We start from the raw sequence: 27,238 nt of genomic DNA, 5'->3' as shown, positions 1-27,238 counted from the left end.
AAGTCTAAGAGCTCCCCTGCTTGAATGAGTGTGTGGTCTCTCATTGGCTGGCCTGGAAAGCTTCTGATTGGTTCCTGATCCTGGGGACAGATAAGATCGGCTATAAAATCCCTGGGTGCTGCTTTTGGGCCCCTAGTTTGCAAAAGCCAGAGGTGCCCGTAGCCATCAGCAAGCAGCAGCAGCAGCAGCAGCAGCAGCAAGCAGCAAGCAGGAGCAGCAGCAGCCAGTACCCATCAAATCCTCACCTAAACCCTCGGGTATCCAGATCCACATCTTCACTCAAGCCGAGGGAGGGGAAAAAAGGAAAGAGGAGGGGGGGGGGGAGAAAAACTTAGCGGAAACTTCTCAGAGAATGCTCCAAAACTCAGCCTTGCTTCTGGTCCTGGTAATCAGTGCTTGTGCAGCCTATGAAGCCGAGCAGAATGACTCTGTGAGTACTAGGAAGACCAGAGTGGCAGCGCAAAACTCAGGTAAGGGACTAATGTGGACTTTTTGAAATTGCCGACCTCATTTGCCTTGCTCTTCAGAACTGTTGCAAATACCTCTGCGGCTGCTGATCTTAATAATAAATGTGCTTTATGCCTGATGGCAATAAACTGCTGTGTAATCCAATCGCCTTAGGAAGTGGAGCGCCTTTGTTTAATAAATTGCATGCAACTAACGAAGAAATGAGCTCTGCTGAGGGTATTTCGTTGCATAAGCCTTTGCTTGATTGCCTGAAATCTGGCACGTAACCTATTGGGGTGGGGGGAGGGGGGAGGGAGAGGAGGGGGAGACAGCGTTTTTATGTTGGCGTGCATAAAGGCGTTCTCTGAGCTTTCTTACTGCTCAGTTTAGGTGAGAATAACCCATCCTGGGGCGGTCCTTCTCTCCCCATTTAACGCTCATCCCTGCTATTCAGGGAAGACACGTTTGAGCTCCCCTGAAAGTTGAGTCATTGAACCGTTCCACTCCATCCTGAAGAATAACCTAGGGTGTATTCAAAGAAAAGAAATCGTGGCATCCCTCTCCCCAGTCCCTCACCTAACTGAGCCATCAGTGTGCCCCACAAAAATACAAATATATATTTTATAAAATGCACACATTCAAATTGTTCCAAGGTGTCTCTAAAAGAAAAAAGTCACTAGTCTGATTCTTAGAACAATTAATTGTTTAATGCCTTTGTCCCTAGAGGATAGGAGTCATTTCTAAATCAGCACTGACACTTAGATTGCCAGTGGGCAGCTTGGCTTATCTTGACAGCCCTGGCATCCTCTCTCCCCTTAACTGTCCCTGTCAGCAAGGTTCTATTACAGGTGCCTTGTCTTCAGCTCCTTTACAGAAGATGCTGGGTGAAAGCGCACAGGTTTCTGCAACAATTTAATACCTTGCTGGGAATTTTCTCCATTTCCTTTTGTACTTAGTTGCTATAGTGACCCAATGATTCACAACTACATTATGCCTAAAACAATAGCAGCCCTATTGCATATTAAAACTGCTAAAAGCAAAGTTATAATTTGAAACTGTGGAAATATATAATTAGGAAAATGACTTGTAACATCTTAGAGGCTGGGGGGGATGGGGGTGAGGGAAGCCTAGCTGAATGATGCTTTTGATCTCTGTGGCAAATGCTATGACGTGGAAGGTGCATATCATTTCTTGCAATGCTGCTTTCCAAGGCAACCTCTTCACAGGGGGAGAAATTACTTGAGTGCTCTCACCCAGACTCTTTAAAAAAAAATCTCAATGGAAGTTTCCTTTGTCATTTTCTCCTAGTCTTACACAACAGGATGTGTTGCTCCACACCTGTATTTCTGCTAAAGGATTTTAATAGCTCTTTTGAGGAAAGACAGAGACATGCCACTGTACATTGGGTAGAATTGGGAGCAAGAGAAAGCTGCTTCAGGATCCACCTCCTTGAAAGAGGTCAGGGGGCTGCAGCCATCTTGACAGACACCTCCACATCCTACTGAAGGACCAAAAAATAGCCCCGGCCAAACAGGGAGAGGATGGTGTGCAAAGAACCAGTAGATGTTGCAGAGAGGGACAATGTGGCAAACTTTAATTTGGAGCATGCCCACTAGGCCCTCCTCTGTCCTCGGCTCCTTGAGGTCTTCATCTTGACCCATGAGTATAGGGGAAAGTATTCCTATATTTGGTATCCTTTTCTCGTAGTTGCAGGATGAGATCAAATAACCCTAAGGATCTTTTTAATAGCATTTAAGTGCTTACAATGTGCCAGGCACTGTACTAAGTACTGGGGTAGATACAAGCTAATCGGGTTGGACACAGCACATGTTCTACATGGCGTTCACTGTATTAATCCCCATTTTGCAGATGAGGTAACTGAGGCACAGAGAAGTGAAGTGATTTGCCCAAGTCACAAGTGACGGAGGCGGGATTAGAACCCAGGTCCTTCCGACTCCCGGGCCCGTGCTGCTTGACTGCTTCATAGAGTTGTCACCAACCAGTGGTCACCAGTCAGTGCCCTGGGAAATGCTCATTTGCGATTAAATTTGAATAACCCCTTGCCCACCCTTGGCCAAATTGGATAGAGCACTGTTACCTGGTGTTCTCCCTTTGACTTAAGTACCACACCAGGCTTCCTGCTTTTGTGTCCTTTCCATCTGATGGAATGGTCTAGCACCTAGAGGACACCAATTTTTTCATGGGCGACTCACAACTATTGCTTTTGCTGCCAGTGGTCACAACTGCAGTGGGATTACCAAGATGGACACAGAGGGTTGTCAAAGAGTCCTCCTTCCCCAGAAGCCTCATCACCACTGTGCTTCAGCACCCAGATTCAGAGGGCCCAGAGAACTTCCCTCCCTCTGTGACATCCCTGCCCCTTGGCTCCTTAACCTCCTGTTTAATGTCCAAACTGTTGACCCTTAAACATATATTTTGACAAGGGACGATGTCACTGCATTGCAATGAATTCCCACCCCAATAGTTGATACGGGTGTCGTGATTGTCTTCTAGCTGAAGTGGTTCGCTGCCTGAATAGTGCCATTCAGGTAGGCTGTGGAGCATTTGCCTGCCTGGAGAACTCCACTTGTGACACAGATGGGATGTACGACATTTGTAAATCTTTCCTGTACAGCGCTGCTAAATTTGACACTCAGGTAAGCCACTTAAGACCCATTCTCCCTCTTGCAGCTTCTGCAAAATTGGCTCAGTCCCTTAGTTCTGATGAACCAGCCTCATCACCTCTCAAACAGTGGTATTTATTGAGTGCTTACTGTATGCAGAAGGCTGCATGAAGCACGTGGGAAAGTACAGAAGCAGCATGGCTCAGTAGAAAGAGCACGGGCTTTGGAGTCAGAGATCATGGGTTCAAATCCCTGCTCTGCCAATTGTCAGCTGTGTGACTTTAGACAAGTCACTTAACTTCTCTGTGCCTCAGTTACCTCATATGTAAAATGCGGATTAAGACTGTGAGCCCCCTGTGGAACAACCTGATCACTTTGTAAACTCCCCAGCGCTTAGAACAGTGCTGTGCACAGAGTAAGTGCTTAATAAATGCCATTATTATTATTGTTATTACAGCACACCAGAGTTGGTAGACACAGTACCTGCCTACAGGGAGCTTAGAGTCTAGAGCCGCTGCTTTCTTTCAGCTTGTTGCAGAACGCTTTCCATATGCTCTTCTGCTCAGGCCACGGGAGAGTTTGGCAAAAGGGTCGGGGAATTAAGTTTCCTTTTTGAGAGGAAATATAAATGTTCTTTTAACAAAGTAGCTCTTCTCACTCTATGACCTGGCACAGGCGTGTGATTTGAATTTGGAAGTTTTCAGCCCTGAGAATACAAAGCCAAGTTATGAGCCTTTTCAGCTGCAGGCACTTCATTCGTGTGTGCATGCACGCTCTGCTTCTCTCCTCTCCTCTCTGTATGCCTCTGTCTCTCCTTGCCCCACCTCCTTTCTCTCTGTCTCTCTATCTCTTCTCCGCTCCCCTCAACACCCCAGGCTTTTTAATCTCATTCCTGTTTCACTTCTTTCTCACGATAACTTACGGGGGCTCATGCCAACATGCATTAAAAATTAAAGTGACACCAGAGAGCATACTGACAGCCCTGATTTTAAACCTTTCCATGTCCATTGCCCGGGGTTCTCTCTCTGCCATCTAATGCAGCTTAACTAGAGCAAAGATACTCTGGCAGCTACTGAATAGTCTTTGCAAAAATCATGCAAACTAGCCAGACTGTTTTCACTGCCCTCTTTGGCCTTTCCTTATTGAGGCTGTCCTTCTACCTTCCCAGGGAAAAGCCTTCGTCAAGGAAAGCCTTAAGTGCATTGCCAATGGAGTTACCGCCAAGGTCTTCCTGGCTATTCGGAGATGCTCGACTTTCCAAAGAATGATCTCTGAGGTGCAGGAAGAGTGTTACAGCAAGCTGGACATGTGCGGTATCGCAAAGCGGAACCCGGAAGCAATAACAGAAGTTGTGCAGCTTCCAAATCACTTCTCAAACAGGTGGGTATTTGACTCTGAGACAGCCAAGGTATGACCTCAGGCCTCAGCTTTCTCAGGGATGGTGGCAAATCTATTGGCAGTTGCTTCTTCCCACTTCACTCTCCTGAGGGATTTCTGCTGCTTGTGGAAAGATCTTTCCACTATCGCCTTAAAGCAGCTGACACAAGTCTCATAGGAAGTTCCTTCCTCTCACCCATAGCAGTGGTCTTAGCCTTTTAACACTGTTTTGTTTTTTAAAACGGAAACCTTTGCAGAAATAAGTGAGTTATCCATATTTTGCCAGGTAATCATAAATTCAGTTCATTGACTGTGTGAGGAAAGGTGTAACACATGGAAATCATGTTGTGCTCTAGTTTGTAACACATGGGGTGATGAAAAGTTCTAAACGTGCCCTTCCTTAAAAATATGAAAGAATTGAGCTCAAGATGTTTCAGTTTAAGCCTATGTTAGCAAGTTATAATTCAGTTTTTCAACTATTCACATTGTACACTGAATTCAGATAATGCACTATGGCTTCAACTGTCCTCAGGGCTTAACAAATATTGACTTTAGTTCACCAAACCAAAGCCCCACTTGTCAGATACTCTCTTCCTTTGACCGTGTTTAGTTTCTCTCTTCCAGTGTGAGCTGGCTTTGGCTTAACTGTTTTATTTTAGTTTACTGCCTTATCTCTCTGCCTTCTTATGCTCCCTATTTATACCTAGAGTTGTCTACTCCCAAGTGTATATTCAAACCCAGCTATCCAGATATTTTCAGACCAAAACACTGTGGCCTTGATTTTATGGGGATACTTCAGGACAAAATGTTTGGAACCTGAATTCTTAGGTTAGGTTGCTAGACCATTTTGTAAGATACCCGTTCTACCACCCCCTTAGGCTGTGATCCGTATGTGGTGCAGGAATTATGTCCAATCTTCTTATGTTGTATTTACCCTAGCTCTTCGTACAGTGCTTGACACATGGTAAGGACTTAAATACCTTGATTACTGTCAAAGATCTAGAATTAAGCAGTCCTCTACATAAAATTTTAGAATGGCTATTGAAAGGGGATCAGGTTTGTATCCACTCAGCTATCTTGTTAGCAATTGGGGTATTTAGCACTCATGTGCCAAGCACTGTACTAAGCACTGGGATAGATACGAGATCATCAGTTCCCACATAGGGCTCCACAGTGTAAATAGGAGAACAGATATTGAATCCCCTTTTTGCAGATAGGGAAACCAAGGCCCAGAGAAGTTAAGTGACTTGTCCAAGGTCACACAGCAGATATCTAGCAGAACTGAGATTAGAACCCAGGACCTCTGACTCCCAGGCCCAGGATCCTTCCACAGGGCCACGCTGCTTAGTTTTAAAAGATTTCTGTCTTTTTGAATGGCATCTTCTTGGTGGATGATGCCTCGCTATAAAGCACAATTTTGTAGCTAGTTCAAGACAACCGTAGAAGTCTTTCCTTTCTGATTTTCTTCTAAACTGGAAAATCAACCTCCAGTTTTCCAAATGTGCCTCTGTCTGCAGTTCTCTGGTCTCTAATTCATCTCTGGGAGTCAAACCAGAGAGGAGCAACTTTTTCTTAAGGGGCTGGCCAGAGGTTGGCATGCCTTTATAGCATGGGGACCACAAGACAGACACAACCACAGGTCCAGAGTCATGGATCAACAGGGCAGCCACTAACAAAATAATCAAAATAACACCCACTGACAAATTCCCTTTCTGTAATTCATTACTTTGCTCAAGTCCCTGCTCCTTAAAGCAACTTACCACCTTAGAACCGTTTTGGGTTTTTGTTTTTTGTTTTTTGTTTTCAAAAAGTGCTGCCACAGTTGTGATCCCAGCAAAATATTCTTCGAGGGCCACTGGTGTCGACCCAGAGCTTGGGAATGGCAGAGAAACAAGCCAGCCAGTCCAAGAAAATGGATGAACTCAGTTCAGAGTCTTGTGAAATCTATAAACCCTAGAGAATTAGCATGGCATAGTGAATAGAACACAGGCCTGGGAGTCAGAAGGTCATGAGTTCTAATCCTGACTCTGCCACTTGCGTGCTGTGTGACCTTAGGCAAGTCACTTCACTTCTCTGTGCCTCAGTTACCTCATCTGTAAAATGGGGATTGAGACTGAGTCCCATGTAGCACAGGGGCTGTGCCTGACCCGGTTTGGTTGTATCCACCCCAGGGCTTAGTACAGTGCCTGGCACATCGTAAGTACTTAACAAATACCATTATTGTTAATGCCATTGCTTAAAGCTGATTTCACCTCACAATTCCCACGTTCTAGTTTCTGGTCTCACTTTTAAATGCAACCAGCTCTAAAGCATTGCTAAACCTCTAGATTCTTACAAGAGTGGATTATTCCGCTGTGAAGGTAGAAAGCTCAGCTGCTGCCCTACTCAAGTGTGGGAAGCTTGTTTAGGAGAACAGGGCTGTCCTAATAGACGAGCAGAGCTACCGCAAGATGCTACTCCTTTTAACACGCCCTTCGGCGTTCACACCATGTTCTTGTAAACAGTCAAACTTCTGAGAATCCTCCTCTTCATAGCCTATTGAGACTTCATTTGATTACTAAGCCCATCTAAAAGTACAGCCACTTCACTTTGAGACCAAAATCTAAGAGGCGAACCACAACTTCTCCATGATCTCATTTAAACTGACTTTATTACTGTTTCGGACTGTGGATTTTCCGGTTCCTAGTCGGGTTCATTTGCTCTATTTAAGGTCTGTGCTCTCCTGAAACATATCCTGCTTTCCCAGCTCTTAGCTTAACACGGGGACTCACTAAGGTCACTGCCAATTGGCACTGAGTTGCAAGAGGAAGTAGTTAAAGCTCCATTCTACCTTCCTGTGACTTATCGCAAATGAGACGGAGGGGGCGGGAGAAACCCTGCGAGGGAAAGGGGGCTTGAGAAGGGAAGTGTGTGTCAATGAGAAAGCTGCACAAGCTGGAGAGAGAACAATTTGAGTGTTCAAGCTCAATTTTGAAGCTGGATCCTTCAGCTCTCTATGCCCTACACCACTTTCATGGAGAATGGGGAAGAGGAGGGCTAGGGAAACAATCAGTCAAACCCGGACCCAGTACGTGTACCGGACAAGGTTTCCCACCGATCTGTGCACAGAGAGAGAACAGGAAACAGGAGAATAATATTGATCAAGAGAAACAAAAGGACTATTTATAAAGCTTGCTCCACTCAATCACCAAGTTCCTGGGCAGCATGTGTAATTAGGCAGAGCATGGCAGAACTGGGGCCACAAAGCTCATCTCTACGTTCTCATGAGAAAGCTTGGTCCTAATCTCAACAGAGACTTAAACTAAAATGATAAAACTGGGGAGAATCCCTTCCCAACTCTGAAGACACAGTGTGTCTTATTCCCATATTAAAACATTGTACTTAAGTGTGGGGAGAAGACCTCCTGTTACTTGGCTTTGGATCAGAACGACTCCTGTCAGGCCATTTTGGCTAGGGGGTTGACCGGTTCCATTTGAAAAGTGGCTACCAAGCAAGCTTCAGGAGCTCTAGAACTCACATCACCTCTCCAAAAATGGAACAGCAGGTATGACCAAGGGCACGTACTCCTTTTTAACCTCGACTCCCATGGGGCAAAGAAGAGATAGTTGACCCTCATTGTTAACTGTACTTGCAAAGGTGGGAGAAGAGGCCTTCTTCCCAGCCTCTTCTGCAGAAGATGTAGAGCCACCATATTTATGATACTGGGTCCCTAGTAAAGTGCCTCTGGGCAGCCAGGCTCTCTTCTTTCAAGGGTAAGGGGGCTTGGGTGCTAGGTTTAAATTAATCCTTGTGTGATCAGAACTCCGCTCCCCTTCTTACAGCCCTCCTTAGACACCTCAGTGAGCTATAGATGGAACCTGTATTAAGAAAAGCGGTGTTCCCTAGTGGATAGAACACAGGCCTGGGAGTCGGAAGGACCTGGGTTCTAATCCTAGTGCCAGCACTTGCCTACCGTGTGACTCTGGGCAAGTCACTTCACTGTGCCTCAGTTACCTCATGTGTAAAATGGGGATTAAGACTATGAGCCCTACGTGGGACATGGACTTTGTCCAACCTGATTACTGTGTATCGACCCCAGCACTTAGAACAGTGCCTGGCACATAGTAAGTGCTTAACAAATACATTAAAAAAAGAAAAAAAGGTGGCCACACCGTGGCATCCATTGTTTGCTGGAAAGGGAGACTCCGAGGAGGAATGTGGGAAACCAGTTCTAGAGACCAGTTGCACTCTGGAGCTGCAAGGGAAGAATAGGCCCCATCACTGAAATTTCCTAACTTCAAACTGGATTATGCTCCTTACTCCAGTACCAGTAGGGTGGAGTTGTCTGTCCTCACCCCTTTGCTTACAGATTTTACCAATGAAGCCCAGGTTACCAAAAGCATTGTAGGGGCAGAGATGGCAAGAGAAGGGGAAGGAACTGAGAATTGACCAGTTCCTTAAAGTTACATATCTGAATACTTAGCTAACCTATCAATTGTCATCATCTGATACTTATATTTAGCACTTAATTCGTGGGGCACACTGTACTAGGCTCAGAATTACTAAAAGATTATCTGGCAAAGTTCCAGCATATGCATATGCATAAATTTACAGATAAATGCATAAAAGCTGAGTTGGATGGGGAATCCAGAGTAGCAGGAGGTGATCATGGCTTCATATCAAGCCCATTGTGTTTCTCATAGTGGGAGAGCTGCTTATGGTGGCTGGGTCTGTTTAGTCTGGATGGTCTAGAGGGATCAAAAAAATTTTCATCACATCATCCCTGCTTTTGCAAGGTACACTAGTTTCTTGAAAGTCAGTCTTTCTGAAACTGTTCTTCCCACATCGCTTGCAAATAAAACCTGCACTTATCTTGCTAAGACTGCATGGTATGGGGGTCATTCTTCCCTACTAAAGGAAGACTGAACTAACTCCACTTGGTCACGGCAAGATTGAGATGTCTGTGGAACTCTTTGCTATCCAGAATCAGTTTCTCCGTCAAGAGCACGGTCATCAAAATCCTAACCCTAACAATCAATTAATCAATTATATTTATTGAGCTTACTGTGGGACAAGCACTGTACTTGCGGGCATGCGGGAGAGTACAGCACAACCGTACTGCTGCCTTATGTCCTACTATATTTGCCAAAAATGCTTGAATGGATCTTTCTTCAGCAAAGAAAAAGCCCGGCCTTGTGGAAAGAGCACAGACCTGGGAATCAGAGGACCTGGGTTCTAAGCCCGGTTCTGCCAATTGCTTGCAGTGTAACCTTGGGCAAGTCATTTATCTTCTCTCTTCCTCAGTTTCCTCAACTATAAAATGGAGATTCATTACCTGTTCTGCTTCTTAAACTGTAAGCCTCATGTGGAATAGGGACTGTGTCTGACCTGATTATCTTGTATCTACCCTAGTGCTTAGAACAGTGCTTGACACATAGTAACTGCTTAACAAATATCACAATAACAACAAAAATAGTAATGTAGAAATTCTGGAACATATCTGGCACCGTGGGCTATTCATCAGTGGCTAAAAGGACTTTTCTTGCCTTGAAGCCTAGTAATCGCTTCCAAGTAACAGACCTTTAGACTTAGATATAAATAAGCCTTTCTTACAAATAACCAAAGCCTGCACCAAATTAACAAGAACTCAAATTTCTGCTTACATTCAGAGGCATCCTGTACGTAGCAAATAATGAACCGCTAACCCTGAAGGCATTGGCAAACTCAGTGGTCTGGGATATTTAACCTAAACTGAACCAGAGACTAGAAAACTTACTATCACGAATACAAAATCTGGGAGACTCATCCCAAAGCCCAGTGAACTTGAAGTGGTTGAATCTCTTTTCACTTCCTTCCTAAATTTATGGTCAGCTGGTCCAGCGGGACCCAGAAGAGAAAGAGAACAATGTAGCACTGGCTTCTTCTCCAAGACCACTGAACTGAGTTCTAGAAATCCCACTGTAGCCTGGATTTCACCTCATAACAATAGCACACAGGGTCCGCTTCAGAGGAAAGCAGAAAAATCAGCACTGCTAACTCAGCCATGCAATCTAATAACCTGGGTGGGAAATTATCCCCCTCGACACTCTTTAGGAGGGAATCTGGATATATCACTCATAAAATATCCAGGTGGGTGGGCTTCATGCTAGCTGTCCAATTTAGGATTAGGTGTGTGATTTGGTTTGCTCTAGAAGGGGAGTAAAAGAATGGGCCTGTCATACTGTTGTGTTGTACTCTCCCAAGCGCTTACTACAGTGCCCTGCAAAACGATCAATTCATTTTGATCCACAGTGAGGAGCAGCCTTGTCCCTTTCTGGTCTTTCTCTTCTTCATTCTCCTTGGTCTGATTAAGAAGCATGTGCTCTTCTCTCCTGCAGATATTACAACAAACTGGTCCGGAGCCTCTTGGAGTGTGATGAGGAGACAGTGGGAACGATCAAAGACAGCTTAATGGAGAAAATTGGTCCCAACATGGCCAGCCTCTTTCACCTCTTGCAGACAGATCACTGCTCCCAAACCCACCCGCGATCTGATTTTAATAGAAGGCGTATCACTGAGCCCCAGAAGCTAAAAATCTTCTTCAGGAACCTCCGAGGTGAGGGTTCCCTTCCCTCCCATATGAAACGCACCTCAACAGAGAGCGCTTAATGATTCACCAGAAGCATTCGAAATCCTACCAAGTTAGTCTCATTTTAGAGGAGTTAAAACACCATGTTGAGTGTTCTGTGCCCAGTTTGATTCTTTTTTTTTCCCCCTGTAGTTTCTGTTTTCTCTTCCCCTTAAGGCAACTGCATGGAATTAGGCTTCAGTATTCAGTGTCCCAATGTTCTGCAATGAAAATATTTTCCCCCCCAACAGAACAGGCTAGGTTCTTGGTTATGATCTTACTGCATCCCTCAACAGAAACCACCCCTCACACCCATCCATCCACCCAGTTCCTTGCTCCCACTTCTCCTTCCCCTCTCCCATCACCCCCAAACCATCCATGAAATCCCAACATGAGTTGACAATTTGGAGCCTTTTAGAATAGTTATCCCAGTGAAGTTAGCTGATAGGTAACAACTTAACCGAAATGCATGTCTTGAATGTTCATAACGATGTTGAATGGAATTCGTGTTATGAATCTGTGCTGGCCATGGACGAATATGAATGTTGTGATGGAATTCTTGGTCTCTAATGAACTAGTGTCATAGTCTTAATCCTCAAAAGTCTAATTTCCTTTTCAAACGTTTTATCTTTTATCTTTTCCTTTTCAAACGTTTTCAAGCGCTTAGTACAGTGCCCTGCACACAGTAAGCGCTCAATAAATACGATTGAATGAATGAATGAATCTACCAAATTGCTCGAGCCTAGTTCTCTAACTAGACCCTGAGACTGCATCTTCTTGCATTTAAAGAAAAAAAATCCTATCATCTTTATGTACTGTAACTGTTCAGAGCTTTAAAAGTACAATTGTCTTAAAACTAGAGTATCTTAAGGTCTAACTGTGGAATATAAATAGATGAAAACTTATGTACTGTACATAAATTCCAGAGGAGTCTGCTTAGAAGAAGCAGAATATAATAACTTTATTGCATATAGATTTAGTTTTGTAACTTAGCTTTATATTTCTTTTCCTGGAATGGTATCTCTGTCACGTGATCAGAAGTATACATACACAAACGCTCCTTGTGGCCTTTTATAATGAAGGTGGTAGAACTAGTTCCACTGTACATCATAACTTGAGAAGGGTCTGTACCGGACTAGAAAAACCAACAGGTATTTCTGAAACACCCCGGGTTAGTAGTCATTGACCTTCCAAATCCACCTCTAGCCAGAGGCTCCTCCTGACTTAGGCCTATCCTGAAGCGGTTCTGACCCGTTATCCCAGTAACCATGGGAGAGACACAGCATTTCCCGAGATTGGGACCACCCGGTGGTCTTGAGAAGCTGTGTCTTGAGAAGCGGTACTTCTCAGATCAGCACCCTTCGCTGGTGGCCATTGCTGCCCCAGCTCAGCACGAGGATCAGTGGGGAAGGAGGAGGATTTTCCATAAGTTAGGCTTCGGTGACCCAGCCTGCCCATCTCCTATTTGAGACATGGGGCCTGAAGAAATGAAAATAGACCTGGACTGTCCAGCCTTAACGAATCCCTTGGCATTTGTTCTGTAGCATGTTGCCTGCCAAAGCAGTGCTGGCAGCTGAGACATCTTTGCAGTATTGCAAAAAAAAAAAAAAAGAAGGGTGGGGGGAGAGAGAGAAGGAGAGAGAGAAAGAGAGCTATGATGGCTAAACTTTTTTTTTTTGCCGTGATATTTGCAAGATGTCAACAGCCGCCTCCCACTGAGTAACTTTTCCAAACAACAGTAGTTTCTCAGGGTCACTGCCCTTGAACCCAACGGCCCCATAAAGGCAGCACTGCCTTCCAGAGGCCAATAGGGGGCAGTGTCACTCCAAACTTGCTTAGGTTGAAACTATTGGTGCTTGCCCCTCACTGGGCTATATAGAGAGCTTAGCCAAGTGGCAGGCTCCTGGAGGGGGACATCTTTTGCAAAATATAAAGCAATACAACTTTACCACAAAGCCTTTAAACCAATAACTTGCTGCTAAAGTACTGAAAGCAGTCGCGGCGGCAACAGCAGCAGTGGGACTGTCACTGCCTTCATTCCATAGCCCCAGAGTACAGTCCTTAGGACTGTACCCAGCAAGGAAAATTTGCTAGCGACACGGGGGTTTTCTACTTGGAATTCTGCACACCCAAAAAAATTGGCACTGCTTCATCCTCTTGGAAATCAGGTAAACCAAGTGCTGACTTAAGCCTGCCCTGTTTAATCGAGGGAGATCTGAACAAGAAAAGCTACTGAAGTTTGTGTATTAAAGTACGTTTTGGAAAATTGACCAAGAGTATATCCCAAATGCCACCAGTAGGACTTGACAATTATTTCACAATGTATTTATGAACCGTCTTACTTCTGCCTTCCCAATCTTTCTTCTTGTCATGGTCCCTTTAAGCCATGAGACCTAAATAATAACGACGGAACACGATTCTCTAAATGCTAGTCCCTTATGCTCTCCCTTCCCCCTACTTATTCTGCAAATGCTTTGTCTTGTGTTCACTACACAGTGATTTGGACCGACCTAGAATCGTCTGCATGATTCTTCTATTGTGATTTGGTTGCACTTTAGACATTTTTGTGCCATATTTGCATTATGTATTTATAATTTAATATTTAGGGTTTTTTGGCTGAGTACTGGAATAAGCAGTGAGCATATCTGGCATATGTCATTATTTATTGTTAAATTACATTTTAAGCTCCATGTGCATATAAAGGTTATTAAACATATCATGGTAATAAGAGATGCAAGTTATTTTCTTTGCTTATTTTTATAATTAAAGATGCCATAGCATAATTATGAAGACTTTGGTGGATTCCTTCTGAGACAAAATAAAGTATTAAGTTTTATTTTCTTTCCAGTGTCCTTCATTGCCATGCCTAGTCTTCAATGGAAGGATTTCCTCCAGTCTGGCAGTCAGGGCAACGGGTTCCTTAAGCAGCTCGTGTGGGTGGAAATGCCAATTTATGAATTCAACTTCACTGATGCAAGGCAAAAAATGCCAGCAACCATTTATCCCTGCCAAGGTGCTTCTCAGCACTCTACTTTAGGATGGATGGGAGAAGGATACTGTTCAAATGTTTGGAGCACTTTAACCTAAATGGGTTCCTCTCTCTCAGTGCCATGTCAGAACTACCTGCAGCTCCAGGCCGTCTTTCCCCACCCCTTCTCAATTCACTCACCTTGGGCCTCGGTTTCCCAAAAGTGACTTGTCCAGTAGTATCCCACTGAGAATCAGAGGCAAGACTAGAAATGAAGCTCCTAGGTCAGATACCCTGCCTCCACCCACTTCCTTCCACACAGCATTGACTCAACCCACTGCACTAAAGTGGATGACAATTCCAGTCTATAAATCAAATTCTAGACCACCACCTTTGCATACTGATTTTAGGGGTAGTAAGGTCCTTGGTTTAAGGGATAAATTGCTTCTCCTAGAAACTAGCTGCACCATTTCACTTCCAGTCTTGGCCCATGTGGTCTCTAATTCCAAACCATAGAAGTAACATATTTACTGCTGGGAAACAATAGGATTGTGGTATATTTTCCTAAGTGACTCTCTCAGCTAACCTTTAGCATGAGCAAAAATCTTCTTGAAGCCAGAACCCCTCAACCTCTACCTTCAGGGATTTACCCACACGGCTGGGCCCCATCAGTGCTCCCATTGTTTCTGCTCAGCTGCACCCTCTGGAATCACTTTATTCACAGAGGCCCTTCTGGGAGCTGAGATGCCTCTCCTCACTGGCGTTGCCAACCTGGTGGATAATCCAGCCTGCCTCTCAACGTTCAGCGGTGAAACGTTTAAACAAAGGGCTCAGCTCTGAGGAATGGAATTAGCCACGGGCCAGTTTCTGGAAGGTGTTTGCCAGCTGCACTGATGAAGGGGAAGCATTAATAGCTTACAGCTTTGCTGCAGCAGCAGGCTTTCAAGACAAGTGGACTTCTCCCAAAATAAGCCACTCTGAGCAGAAGGTCAGCGTAGCATCAATATGGTACCTCATCCACCTTCCTGTCATCTGAATTCTCCTCTCAAGAGAAAAGGGTTTGGCTTTCCCTCCAGAAACTGGAGCATATGCCCTGTGACTTGGGGTGCTCCTTGCTGGGACCCCTAAATGCCCATTACTCTGACCTTGGAAGGGGTTGGATTAGGGAGCTTCAGAAAGGAATTGAAAGAGCCTCCCCAGCCCCCCAAGTCCTTGGTTGGAACTAAGGGAAACAGAAACAGGTAATGGGGAGTGAAGAAAGGAAAATGGTAGACTCAGAGTGCCACCAGGAAACCTAGGCATTCAAAACCAGAGCTTCTACCCTGAGACCAAAACCAGCCTCTAGATTCAGAGTCTGCCCATTAGCTACCAAGGCTCTAGAGAACTAGCAGACAGAGCCCAGGCCTGGGAGTTGGAAACTGATGGGCTCTAATCCCACCTCCTCCATATATCTGCTGTGTGACATTGATCAAGTTACTTAACTTCTCTATGTCTCAGTTACCACACCTGTAAAATGAGGATTAAAATTCACTCATTCAGTCGTATTTATTGAGCACTTACTGTGTGTAGAGCACTGCACCTAGCATTTGTAAAGTACATTTCAGCAATAAAGAGAAACAATCCCAATCTAGGCTTAAAGTCTAGAAGGGAGAAGACAGACATCAAAACAGGTATCAATATAAGTAAATAGAATTATAAATATATACTCATCAAAACAAGTAAACAGGAAATAATATAAATAGAATTATAGATATATACATAAAGGCTGGGAAAGGAAGCGGAGAGGTTAATGAAGAGGGTTAATGAAGAGTGTTGACTTCTCCAAGCCCACTTGGATGTGGCAAGGTAAAGGAAGATTTTTCCATGCAGCTACTTGTATAGGACAGGACCATTCCAGAAGTATCCTGAATATTTCTGGGGTTCCCCAGAAGGAATCCCACAGACACACACCAGGAGTCTCCATCACCTGGGCCATGCCCAAGGGATGCCCTGCCATGTGGTGGTGGCTGGCAGCAGAGAATGACTGTGGATGGCAGCAGCATCCCCATCCAGGCAGTCTTAACTCCATTTCTCAAATGTCCTGATCCCTGTAGGTGCTAAGACTCAGAGATTCTGGGAAAGTGACCCCTTTCAAAATGAGCTGAGAAAAGATGTTGGGGCCACATGATAAGGACAGGGGAGATCAATGAGGAAATGGAGGAGGTTTAAATAGGAGCCACCCAGGAGAAGCAAGAACAGAGAAAGGAGGTTAACTTTGTGCTTTTAGTGGCTCTAAATATCAGATTTATGTGATTCATTTCTTTTATTCCTTTGTGTACAAAAGAGAAGCAAATTGCTCAGCAGTAGCAGCAGCAGCAGACAGACGGTCCAAGACCCAGGCTCCAGTCCGATTCTAGCCTTGAGAATAATTGCCACTATGCCCAGCAATTCCAAAGCTGACTCTGGGACCCAAGCTACCAACTGCACTAGCATCAGCCCCAAGCCCCAGCTTCTCCAACTTTGCAATTTCATCCTTGGGAGTTAGAAGTTGGTGGTAGCAGAAGGTTTGGGGGATGCAGCATTATTGGATTTTGCGGTTGGGGGGAGCTAGGGAGGAGAAGAGGGTTAGGAGAGACTGTGTGGTGGCGGGTTGGAGAGTCTCACATCTGTTGCCACTAAAATCCTGCCCCATGGCCTAGCACACAAATCCTTTACCCAGTCTTCTCCAAAGAATCAGTCTGACCCTTTCGTTAATTATAAAAGACCAATTCCCTCTCTCCCTTTCCCTTCCCCTCCCTTTCTAACCAATATCTCTGCACTTCAAGAAAAGCAGCATGTTACGTAACTTAACTGGGTTTCTGAGTCTTGTCTGAACAACTGCAGACACTGGATACTCAGAGAGAAAAGTTGATCTTGCTGTAAAATAAACTTCTGGGCCCACTTAGCAAAGTAGCTGGAGGGCTCTGGCAAGAAGCCGGCACTGGTGGCTGCCAAGACCAAATCTCCCTTTATCTTTCCTTTGGTGAAGTTTAACTTGCCTAAGTTTTTGGAGACAGGTGATCCTAGAAGCATTAATAAGGAAGGTGTGATAGCATATTCTGTGACTTCAGATGTCAAACACCAAAGAGGAACAGGAAAAGCACTTTCAAGAGACCATATTCGCATAATAACTTGCCTAGAAGGGGAACTTATTTTGATTGCATATGTCTTTCATCTCATCCTCTAAAATATTGCCAGGAGGCTTTTGGTGTTCTCATTGTGCTTATCTTCTCTGTATCTTTAATGGGTTAGGAGAGATTGCAAGAGTGAAGGGTAGTCAGGGCCCAGGGCCCAGAGGAGACAGAGAACAGTGGTGGCACGTTGTTGGCTGAGGTATTTGTTTTCCAATTTATGAACTGTAAAGTCTTCCCCCATCCAGTGCTCTCTTCCATCCTGCTCCATAAGAAGAGACTTAGGGTTCCCTCAGCGAAATCCAAGAGTGGTGAGCCTAGTACCAATAAAAGGATGCCTCCGGGTGTATTGCACATGTGCAGCACATGGAATTCACTACCACCAGAAACAGGGAGGGGCTGACATCACTTCACATACTGAGGCTGAATTTTAACAAGGGCGGAGGATAGCTCATCCTTTGCTCCAAGCGCAGGCTTGGTAATCAAGACAATCAAACTTCACGCCTCAGGGAGTGAGATGAGTCCATGTGGGAAGTGTTCCTGCCAAGACCACATTGAGCAATTGATTAGGCTTGTGGTGGGTGGAAGGGGGGATGTGAAGATTTGTTCTGGGCTCTTACTGACTGTCAACATTAGCCAGGGATGAGGACAGACCCCTTCTAGATGGACTAGTGGTCTAATCCAACCCAGCAGGGGCTACGGTCCTGGATTTAGCTGCACTTCTGTGCCCAGTTAGTGTAAGCAGTTTCACTTTCTAACCAGAGGAAATCTTCTTTCCCCATTCCCCCCAACCAGGAACTAAAACACACAGGTTGATGGTGAAGATGGAAAGCCAGGCCCACCTACCCAAATCCTGAACACATTCTGTCCTCTTCCCACAAGGGTCGGGCTGAGGTCAGTGTGATAGTGGTGGAGCAGGAACCTAGAGAGGAGGGGAGAAACTTGGAGAGGCCCTCTTCTGTCTGCAGCTCTGGCTGGGGGTGGAACTGACCATTTCCAAAACACTTTGGTTAGTCCCAGAAGTGCATTTCCCCATCCTTGCCACAGTTCCTCCCCACCTGCCCTCCAGGACACATATAAACTCACACAACGTGGGTGAGTGGGGGCTATGGCACTCTTGACAACCTTCTAAATTGTTGGCTAAGGTTCATTCATTCATTCAATCATATTCATTGAGGGATTACTGTGTGCCAAGCACTGTACTAAGCCCTTGGAAAGGACAATTCAGCAATACAGTACAGTCTAGAAGGGGGGATGCAAACAGCAAAACAAGTAAACAGGTATCAATATAAATAAATAGAATTATAAATATATGCACATCAAAATAAGTAAAGAGGCAATAATATAAATAGAATTATAGATATGTACATATATACACAAGTGCTGAGAGGCGGGGGCAGGTAGAGGAAAGGGAGCGAGTCAGGGTGGCGGGGAGGGGAGGGGGAGCTGAGGAAAAGGGGGCTTAGTATGGAAAGGCTTCTTGGAGGAGGGGAGCCTTCAGTGGGGCTTTGAAGGGGGAGATGTGGTTGGCGGATTTGAGGAGGGAGGGTGTTCCAGGCCAGAGATAGGACGTGGGCCAGGGGTTGATGGTGGGACAGGCGAGAACAAGGCACAGTGAGAAGGGTAGCACCAGAGGAGTGGAATGTGCGGCTGGGATGTAGAAGGAGAGAAGGGAGGTGTGGTAAGAGGGGGCAAGATGATGGAGAGTTTGAGGCCAATAATGAAGAGTTTTTGCTTGATATGGAGGTTGATAGGCCAACACTGCAGATTCTTGAGGAGGGGGTGACATGCTCAGAACGTTTCCACAGAAAGACTGTCCGGGCAGCAGAGTGAAGTATGGACTGAAGTGGGGAGAGACAGGAGGTTGAGAGGTCAGTGATGGGAAAATAAGAGACAGAAAGAGAGACAGAGGAGAGGGAGAAAGAACTGGGTCACCAAAGTTCTTGATTCTAGTAAATACCTTATCATCCAACCACTCAGACTGTCAGACCAGAATATCCTGTATCTACCTCAGCACTTAGTACAGTGCTTGGCATATAGTAAGGGCTTAAACCCCACCATTATTATGAATAGTTGTGATACCAAATGCTAGCCACTTATATAAGAAAACAGACTTCAATGTAAAAATTTCAACTCTGTCCCCCAAAATCATTTTAAGAAAGTATGAGGTGTTTTTTTTTTTCTATCCTTTAAAATGTTTTCAGTTCCTTGGGCAAATGCTATGAATATTTGATGATGAGAGTATTCACTAAACACTAAGTGCTAAGCAGAGGGGTAGATACAAGATAATCAGATCTGAGAGTCAATCAATCAATCATTTGTATTTATTGAGTGCTTACTGTGTGCAGAGCACTGTACCAACCGCTTGGGAAGTACAAGTTGGCAACAGTCCTGTAGCATATGGGGCCCACAGTCTAAGAGAGAGGGTGAACAGATATTTTATCTATATTTCACATACAGAGAAATTGAGGCACAGAGAATTTAAAGACGTATGCCTAAAGTCCTTCAGCTGGTGACAGAGGCAAGACTAGAACCCAGGTCTTCTGATTCCCAGTCTCGTGTTGTTTCCACTAGGCCATGCTTCAACTCTTCTCTTGGTGGCATAATTTAATACACAAAAGCAGCCGACGAGTTACAATTCAAATGGATAATTTAGAAGAGATAAAAGCGAGAGTCTAAAATGGGTCCTTGTTGAAGCCCAGTAACTGCTTTATTCAGACCCATAGAGCAGTCAATCCCTGGCCAATATATGCATGCTTAGCATCTAGGTAATTCCAGGATTAGCACACCGTCTCTGGAGGGAGAAAATGTCTCATGACCTCACGGCATGGTTAGCAACACTGTGCTTCCTTTCAGCCACGTGATTTCCACCTGTTTCCTTAAGCAGGTCTCTTTGTCTCCCAAGACACTGACTCAAGCACTGAAGCAGTAAAAGCCTGAGACCAGCTAATCCCCAGAAATCACTCTGCTGCTAGCTAAGCAGCTGGATGTGGCTAAACTAAGGACTTTACCAAGGAGGGGGAGGGAGGGGGAGAGGGGGAGAGGGGGCGGGAGCCGTGACCATCCGTAGATTCCATGTGTTACGTGCAGAGAAGAAGTGTGTCTTTAGCAGAACGGAGTAGAAAGGGGCAGTGTTCACTGGAATCTAACTTGTGAGGCCAGGAGAGCCTCAGGCAGCTAGGGTAGGGCCCAGCTCTGAAGAGAAAGGGAGTGGAGGCTTTCCTCCAGTTGCAGAGAGCTGTGACATTTCAAACTCAATGCGGGAGGAGGGGTGAAAATACAGGCCTATTCTCTTCCCCACTCCTCCTAAATTTAAAAAAGCCTCAGTTCCCTGCAGAGCATGAAGCAGTTCTTCCTTCTTCTCTTCCTCCCTCCTTTCTCCCCTAGCTCTAGTTGTGGTCAGAGAATGTGTCTACCAACTCTGTAATATTGTATTTTCCCAAGCACTTAGTACCATGCTTTGAGCACTGTAAGCGCTCAATAAATATGATTGATTGGTTGAGCTGCCCGCCCAGCCTAGCCTCCCCCACTTCCAGGGAGAGGAAATGACCATCATGCACCCCTGAGCACCCTTTTCCATCGGCAGCTACAAGCAGACAGAAACTGCTGCGCCTTTACCCCAGGCAGAAGGGCCCCTTTCAGTCCACTGCCAGAGGTAGTGGCCAAAGGAAAGATACAGGAATCCATGGAGAAGGAGAGGAGGGAGACAGAAAGAGAGGGTCTGAGTGAGTGACGGGATGTGTTTCTGCCCCCTCTCCCTCCATTCCAAAGTCAGAGAGCCAGACCCGAGAACATCAGGAGACAGGGACAGGGACAGTGCGGCCCAAGGAAGCAGCGTGGCCTAGTAGATAGAGCACGAACCTGGGAGTCAGAAGGAACTGAGTTCTAATCCGGACCCTGCCACTTGTCTGTTGTGTCTCATTTACCTCACCTGGAAAATGGGGATTAAGACTGTGAGTCTCATGTAAGATATGGACTGTGCCCAACCTGATTAGCCTGTATCTCCCCCAGTGCTTAGAACAGTACCTGACACATAGTGAGTGCTTAACAAATACTATTTAAAAAAAAAAACTAAGAAAGACTAGGCACCAGGTGAGAGCTAATCATGAAAGGAATAGCAGCCTCCAAAACCTGCATTCATTCCCTGCAGATATACTGGTGGTTGCTGTGGTCTGCGTGAACAAGCTGCCCAGAGCAGATTGAAACATTAGAGGATTGCATACACACCATATGAATAAGTCTTTTGGAAACCAGACATGCTCTCAATGCTCTGTCCTTTGTCCTCCAGGAAGGCCTGGAGCCCACCAGGTCTGCCCAAGGAAATTGGACAGACAGCTCAGTGCCCTACACCAAGTGCATGCTCCATAAATGCTGCTATTACTACTACACTCCTACAGCACCATAGACAAAGAGAGAAAGGATTCAGTGGGAGAGAAATGTGCCCCTAGCTAAGGTTCTACAAACCCTAAATACCAAGCAGAAATAGACAGAAAAAACAGATCAATGTTCTGCTTAAAGAGCTCATCTAAGTCAAGGACTTATTCCAATTACATTTGATGGAAGACGATGTAGAACTGAAGGAAGAATTTAAGGACAGAGAGAACATTCAGGAATGAGATTTCAAAAAGGGGTGTTCCCACCGACAGGCGGCCACTAAATGGTGGCTTTATTACAGGGAGAGAGTTAAAGTTCTAAAGGATGAATCAGTTTTTCTGAAAGCCTGTGAGGCTGCTCTGCACATATTTTAATGAGCAGAGTTGCTCTTCTGAAGCCCCTGCTGCCAAACAGTCCAGTTTCCTTGCAAAGTGGTAGAGATGGCCTATTAATACAGAAAGACAAATTCTCATCTCATCTAATAGCAATCTCTCAAACTCCTGACATAAAGTTCTAATCTAGTCATTTTGATGAAGTGCTAATGAGAAATCCCTCATGAGTTAGTCTGAAACTCAAGCCAGAGTGGTGTATGATTCTGGCAGAGATGGTAGTGCCCTAATATCATCCCCATGCCACCACCCGCCTCGTACCCTCCCCTGCCACTGCTCCTGGAGAGGGTTTTATTAATAATTAAAATAATAATGGTATTTGTTAAGGGCCTACTATGTGCCAAGCACTGTTCTAAGCACTGGGGCAGATACAAGGTTATCAGGTTGCCCCACAGTCATAATCCCCATTTTACAGTTGAGGCAACCAAGGCACAGAGAAGTGATTTGCCCAAGGTCACACAGCAGACAAGTGGAGGAGCTGGGTTTTTGAACCCATGTCCTCTGACTCCCATGCCCGTGCTCTTTCCACTAAGCCATGCTTCTCTGGGGAAGAGGGCAAAGGCACTGCCACTGCCTGTCAGTTTTCCTCCCTCAACCCTTTCCTTCTCTTGATGACTGGAAGGGAGTTTCAAGGCAGCAATGTCTTACTTCTGAGAAGTGGTGTTGCCTAGTAAAAAGAGTATGGGCCTACAAGTCAGAAGTTCTGGGCTCTAAACCCTACTCTGCCACTTGCCTACTGTGTGATCTTGGACAGGACATTCAACTTTTCTGTGCCTTAGTTTACCCATCTATATAATGGTTTTTCAATGTCTTCTCTGCCGCTTACTTAGTCTGTGAGTCCTATGTGGGGCAGGGATTTTGTCTAACAATTAGCTTGTCTCCACCTCAGCACTGAAATACAGTGCCTAGTACACAGAAAGCACTTAACAAATAACAAGATTAATACAATCACTTATCCTATCCCACCTTCATTACTCTACCAGTCTCCCTGCTGGCCTCCCAGCCTCCTGTCTTTCTCCACTCCAGTACATAATTCATTCTGCTGCTTGGATCATTTTTCTACAAAAATGTTCAGGGTGTGTTTCCCCACTCCTCAAGAAACTTCAGTGGTTGCCCATCCACCCCCGCAAACAAAAACTCTTCACCATTGGCTTTAAAAAACACTCAATCACCTTGCACCCTCCTACCTTACCTCACTACTCTCCTACTACAACATAGACTGTACACTTCACTCCTCTAATATTAACCTTCTCTCTGTACCTCAATCTCATCTGTCTCGCTGCAGATCACTTGCCCACTTCCTGCCTTTGGCCTGGAACATCCTCGCTCCAACAATTACTCTTCCCCCACCTTCAGGAGGCCTTCCCTGACTAAGCCTCTTTCCTCTTCTTCCATTTCCTTCTGTCACTCTGACTTGCTCCCTTTATTCATCCCCCCTCCCAGCCCCACTATCTAACCTTAGCTTCAATGACACTGTCCTCTCTTGATTTTCCTCCTCTCTGGCAGCTCTGTCTAGGTCTCTTTTGCAGGCTCCTCTTCTACCTCCCACCTAAAGTTCTGGGTCTCCTTCTATTCTCCATATACACCCATTCCCTTGGGGAACTCATTTGCTCCCATGGCTTCAACTACCATCTCTGTATGGATCATTCCCAAATCTATATCCCCAGCCCTGATCTTTCTCCTTTCCTACAGTCTCATATTTTCTCCTGACTTCAGGACACCTCTACTTGGATGTCCCAACACGTAAAACTTATCATGCCCAAAACAGAGCTCCTTATCTTCTCACTCAAACCTGGTCTTCCTATGAATTTCCCATCACTCTAGGCAGCACCACTATCCTCTCAGTTTCAAAAGTCCATAACCTTGGCATTATCCTCTACTCATCTTTCCCATTCAATTCACATATTCAATCTGTCACTAAGTCCTGTCAGTTCTAAATTCACATCGCTAAAATCCACCCTTTCCTCTCCTTCCAAACTGCTACTACACTGATCCAAGCAATTATCTTATCCCACCTTGATTACTGTACCAGCCTCCTCACTGATCTCACTGCCTTCTGTCTCTCCCCACTCTACTCCTTACTTCATTCTTATGCCAGGATAATTTTTCTAAGAAACAATTTGGTCCCTGTTCCTCCACTTCTCAAGAACTTCCAGTGGTTGTCCATCCAGCTCTGCATCAAACAGAAACTCCTTACTACTGGCTTTAAAGTACTCAATCATCTTGCCTTCTCCTATCTTACCTTGCTAATTTCCTACTACAAACCAGCATGCTCACTTCATTCCTCTAAAACCAACCTACACAATGTACCTCAGTCTCATCTATTTCTCCACCAAACCCTTACCTATGCCCTGCCTCTGGCTTGAAACTCCTCCCTTCTTATCCAACAGATGATCACTCTCCCCACCTTCAAACCCTTATTAAAATCACATCTCCTCTAAGAGACCTTCTCCAAATATTCCCTCATTTCCTCTTCCCCATCTCCCTCTGAATCACCCCTGCACTTGAATTTGTATCCTTTGTACACCCTACCTCATCCCCACAGCTCATACATAAATGTCCGTAATTTATTTTAATGCCTGTCTCCCCTTCTAGACTGTAAATTCCTTGTGGTCAGGAATCATGTCTACCAAATCTGTTATAGTGTAAGATCCCAAGTGTTTAGTACATTGTTCTGCACACAGTTAGCACTCAATAAATGTGATTGATTGATTATCTGAAGGAGGTGTGAAGTGTACAAGAAGGCTGATTAGGCACTCCAACAGCTCAAAGGGCTACTTTCTACCTCATCATAAATTATAAAGAAGCATAAATAACCATGCTTCAACCCATTAACAGTGTGCCAGCCTTGGAAGCCCTATTCAATTAGCTTGTTCCATTTCATCAGATTCTCAAAAGAGTAACCTAAATATGGGCCTCCCCAAGAAATCTCTAATTTTCCAAAGAATGTGATTTCTACAAGGCACTCTGTTTCCCTGACTCAGATCAGTTTCACTCTTACTGGATGTAATTAGCCTTCCACATGCTGTAAAGTTCCTTAAATCCTGCCAAATGCCAATCAGAGGAAAAACCAGAGGACAAGTTCATAAATTTAAAATATATTGTTCAAATCTCTACCAAGATGCTCCTTAGAGTCTAAATCAGGTTTACAGATCCTCACTTCTCTACAGACATGGGCCCAGACATAGGGAAAACTGCTGATTTCATTTCTCTGACAGATGACCAATGTCAAGTCACAGCCTGAGGAAAGTCTAAAGAGAAGACTAACACAGGGACTGGTCAATTTTCAGTACTCTTCTGCAAAGCTGGCACATTCAAAAAGCAATAGCAAAGTAAGAACGGCTCAAAAGAACATGAAATTTGAGTCACAGTGCTGAAATGCCACTGGCTTTCATGATTTCCCCTGCTTCACTCAGTGTCAATGTACAGAAGTGCCTAACATGACCCACTTTTATTATGGCCTGAAAAGTGGTTGGAAATGAGGGCAAAGGTCATCTCTGATCATTTTCACTACTGAATGGACATATCACCCGAAAAAGAAAATCTCTTCTGTCTTAGCTTTCCAAAAACCAATGGCTTGGTGGGTCAGAGGGTTATTTCTGACCAAAAAAGGTAAAATAAAGTCAACATTCAAGGCAGTACAGTCAATTTTCCCATAATGTGTTTTCCCTATGCTTTTTGGGTAGAACACAGTTGGGAAATTAGGAAACATACTTCTGACAACACACATTTGTCTGGTTAGGACATGAAGCAGTGTTAGAAGGAACAGCTGTGTACATGCATGGCCTTGATAAAAATGGATGCATCAATAAAAAATTTTATTTAATGAGAGGTTCGAAAATAGCATAAGTCTCACATTATAGGAGATCTGATGGAACTAAGAAACATACCCACATATATCAAGTCTAGGTAGATTGATAGGTTCCAGTTGGTATTCCCAGATAGGTTGAGGGGAAGACTAAATTTTCTTTGTTTTTACTTTTCTCAGCTTTTCTGCCTCCAAAAGATGAAGGATTCCTTAGGTCCTCAATGCCCTGTCTGTCCCTGCTCTTCAACTTTTTGTATTTTTAACTTCATTTATTCACTCATCAGTATTTACTGAGCACTCACTGTTTGCTGAGCTCAGTATTAGGCAATTGGGAGAGTATAACAGATGCTAAGGACAGTTCCTACCCTCAAGGAGGTTCACAATATAATGGGGGAAACAACCAGATATAAATTGTTTTCATAGGATGTATCCTAGTTGGATACCATGGAAGAAATCAATTTGAGAAGTGTGAAATAAGTGACTGCCCCAGCAAAAACCCAATGGATTAGCATTTGTCAACACTCAAAGTTTAAACAAACCATGCAGAATAGAGGACATTTATTTGGCCCAAGACCAAAAAAATTTGATTGACAGATGCTCTTGTCTTTTTTTTATGTTTCATTATATAACGAGGGGAAAACCATCTCAAATTTTCCTAGCCCCCACCCTTCCTGCTTCTCTTTGCTTTCTTTAGAGTTAAGCACAGACACCAAGTGAAAAAAAAAAAAAGATTGGCTCTTAAAATGACTTGAGAAACAGTGCCTGGATATGATGTTGGGTAATGCACTTTGCTTCCTGCTTTCTCTGGAGTTTTTCAGCCTTTAAAACTGAAATTTGACCTTAATGACCATTGTTTTAATTCCTCTCCTTTGTTTGGCTCGAATAATTATTGGAACTAATGATAATAATCCACAGTCACTCATAAACCACCTTTCACCTACTCTTTTCCAGATGCTTCTGAAAACAGGTCGTTGAGGCAAATTGTGTGGATTTTGCTTCCCTAGAGTGTCTTAGAAACAGGGATCACACCCCTCAGCTGAGATGGGCCGGGAGTAACCCTTCCTAAATAGGGAATGTATGGGGCAAAAGATTGCCCCTTCAACCCTGCTGAGTTATCTGGTTCTTTCTTATTACACAACAATGACCTGTGAAAGCCCAAGCCACCTGAAGGCAGAGATTCTGCCAATTTCACTTGCCTAAATGCCCAGCAGAGAACAAGGCCCAGATGAAACATTGATAAATACTTCCTGTTAATGACAAAAACAGCACAGCTGAGAATACCATGAGGCTTTGTGGAAAGAATATGGGACTTGGAGTCAGGTGACAGATTTAATCCCAGACTTACTATTGGCTTGCCGTGTGACTTTAGGAAAGTCTCTCGACCTCTCTATGCCTCGATTTCTTCACCTGTAAAATGAGGATAAGATGCCTGCTTTCTATTCCTCAGAATGTGAGTGCCCTGCAAGATAGGGAGTAAGGTGATCTGATTGTCTTGTATCTTCCCCAGTGCTCAACA

General features: G+C 44.6%; 1 protein-coding gene across 1 annotated transcript; it reads left to right on the top strand.

The window, feature by feature from the left end:
• The first annotated feature begins 352 nt into the window (after positions 1-352).
• STC1 (stanniocalcin 1) lies at positions 353-13,870 on the top strand. The gene is made up of 4 exons (XM_038747510.1): positions 353-470; positions 2,962-3,104; positions 4,240-4,451; positions 10,805-13,870. The coding sequence occupies exons 1-4, from the start codon at positions 353-355 to the stop codon at positions 11,073-11,075; spliced, it is 744 nt and encodes a 247-aa protein (XP_038603438.1). The 3' UTR covers positions 11,076-13,870.
• The last annotated feature ends 13,368 nt before the right edge of the window (positions 13,871-27,238 follow it).

This window comes from Tachyglossus aculeatus, chromosome 5 (genome assembly GCF_015852505.1).
Source record: "Tachyglossus aculeatus isolate mTacAcu1 chromosome 5, mTacAcu1.pri, whole genome shotgun sequence".
NCBI classification, from domain to species: domain Eukaryota; kingdom Metazoa; phylum Chordata; class Mammalia; order Monotremata; family Tachyglossidae; genus Tachyglossus; species Tachyglossus aculeatus.
The sequence above is the reverse complement of the archived record's forward strand: the minus strand, read 5'-3'. Positions and strand labels throughout refer to the sequence as shown.

Bases quoted from the DNA above. Each gene is read 5' to 3' on its own strand.
- STC1 (XM_038747510.1), top strand. From the start codon at position 353: ATGCTCCAAAACTCAGCCTTGCTTCTGGTCCTGGTAATCAGTGCTTGT. The intron at 3,105-4,239 runs GTAAGCCACTTA...CTACCTTCCCAG, and splicing joins CTGCTAAATTTGACACTCAG to GGAAAAGCCTTCGTCAAGGA. The intron at 4,452-10,804 runs GTGGGTATTTGA...TCTCTCCTGCAG, and splicing joins CCAAATCACTTCTCAAACAG to ATATTACAACAAACTGGTCC.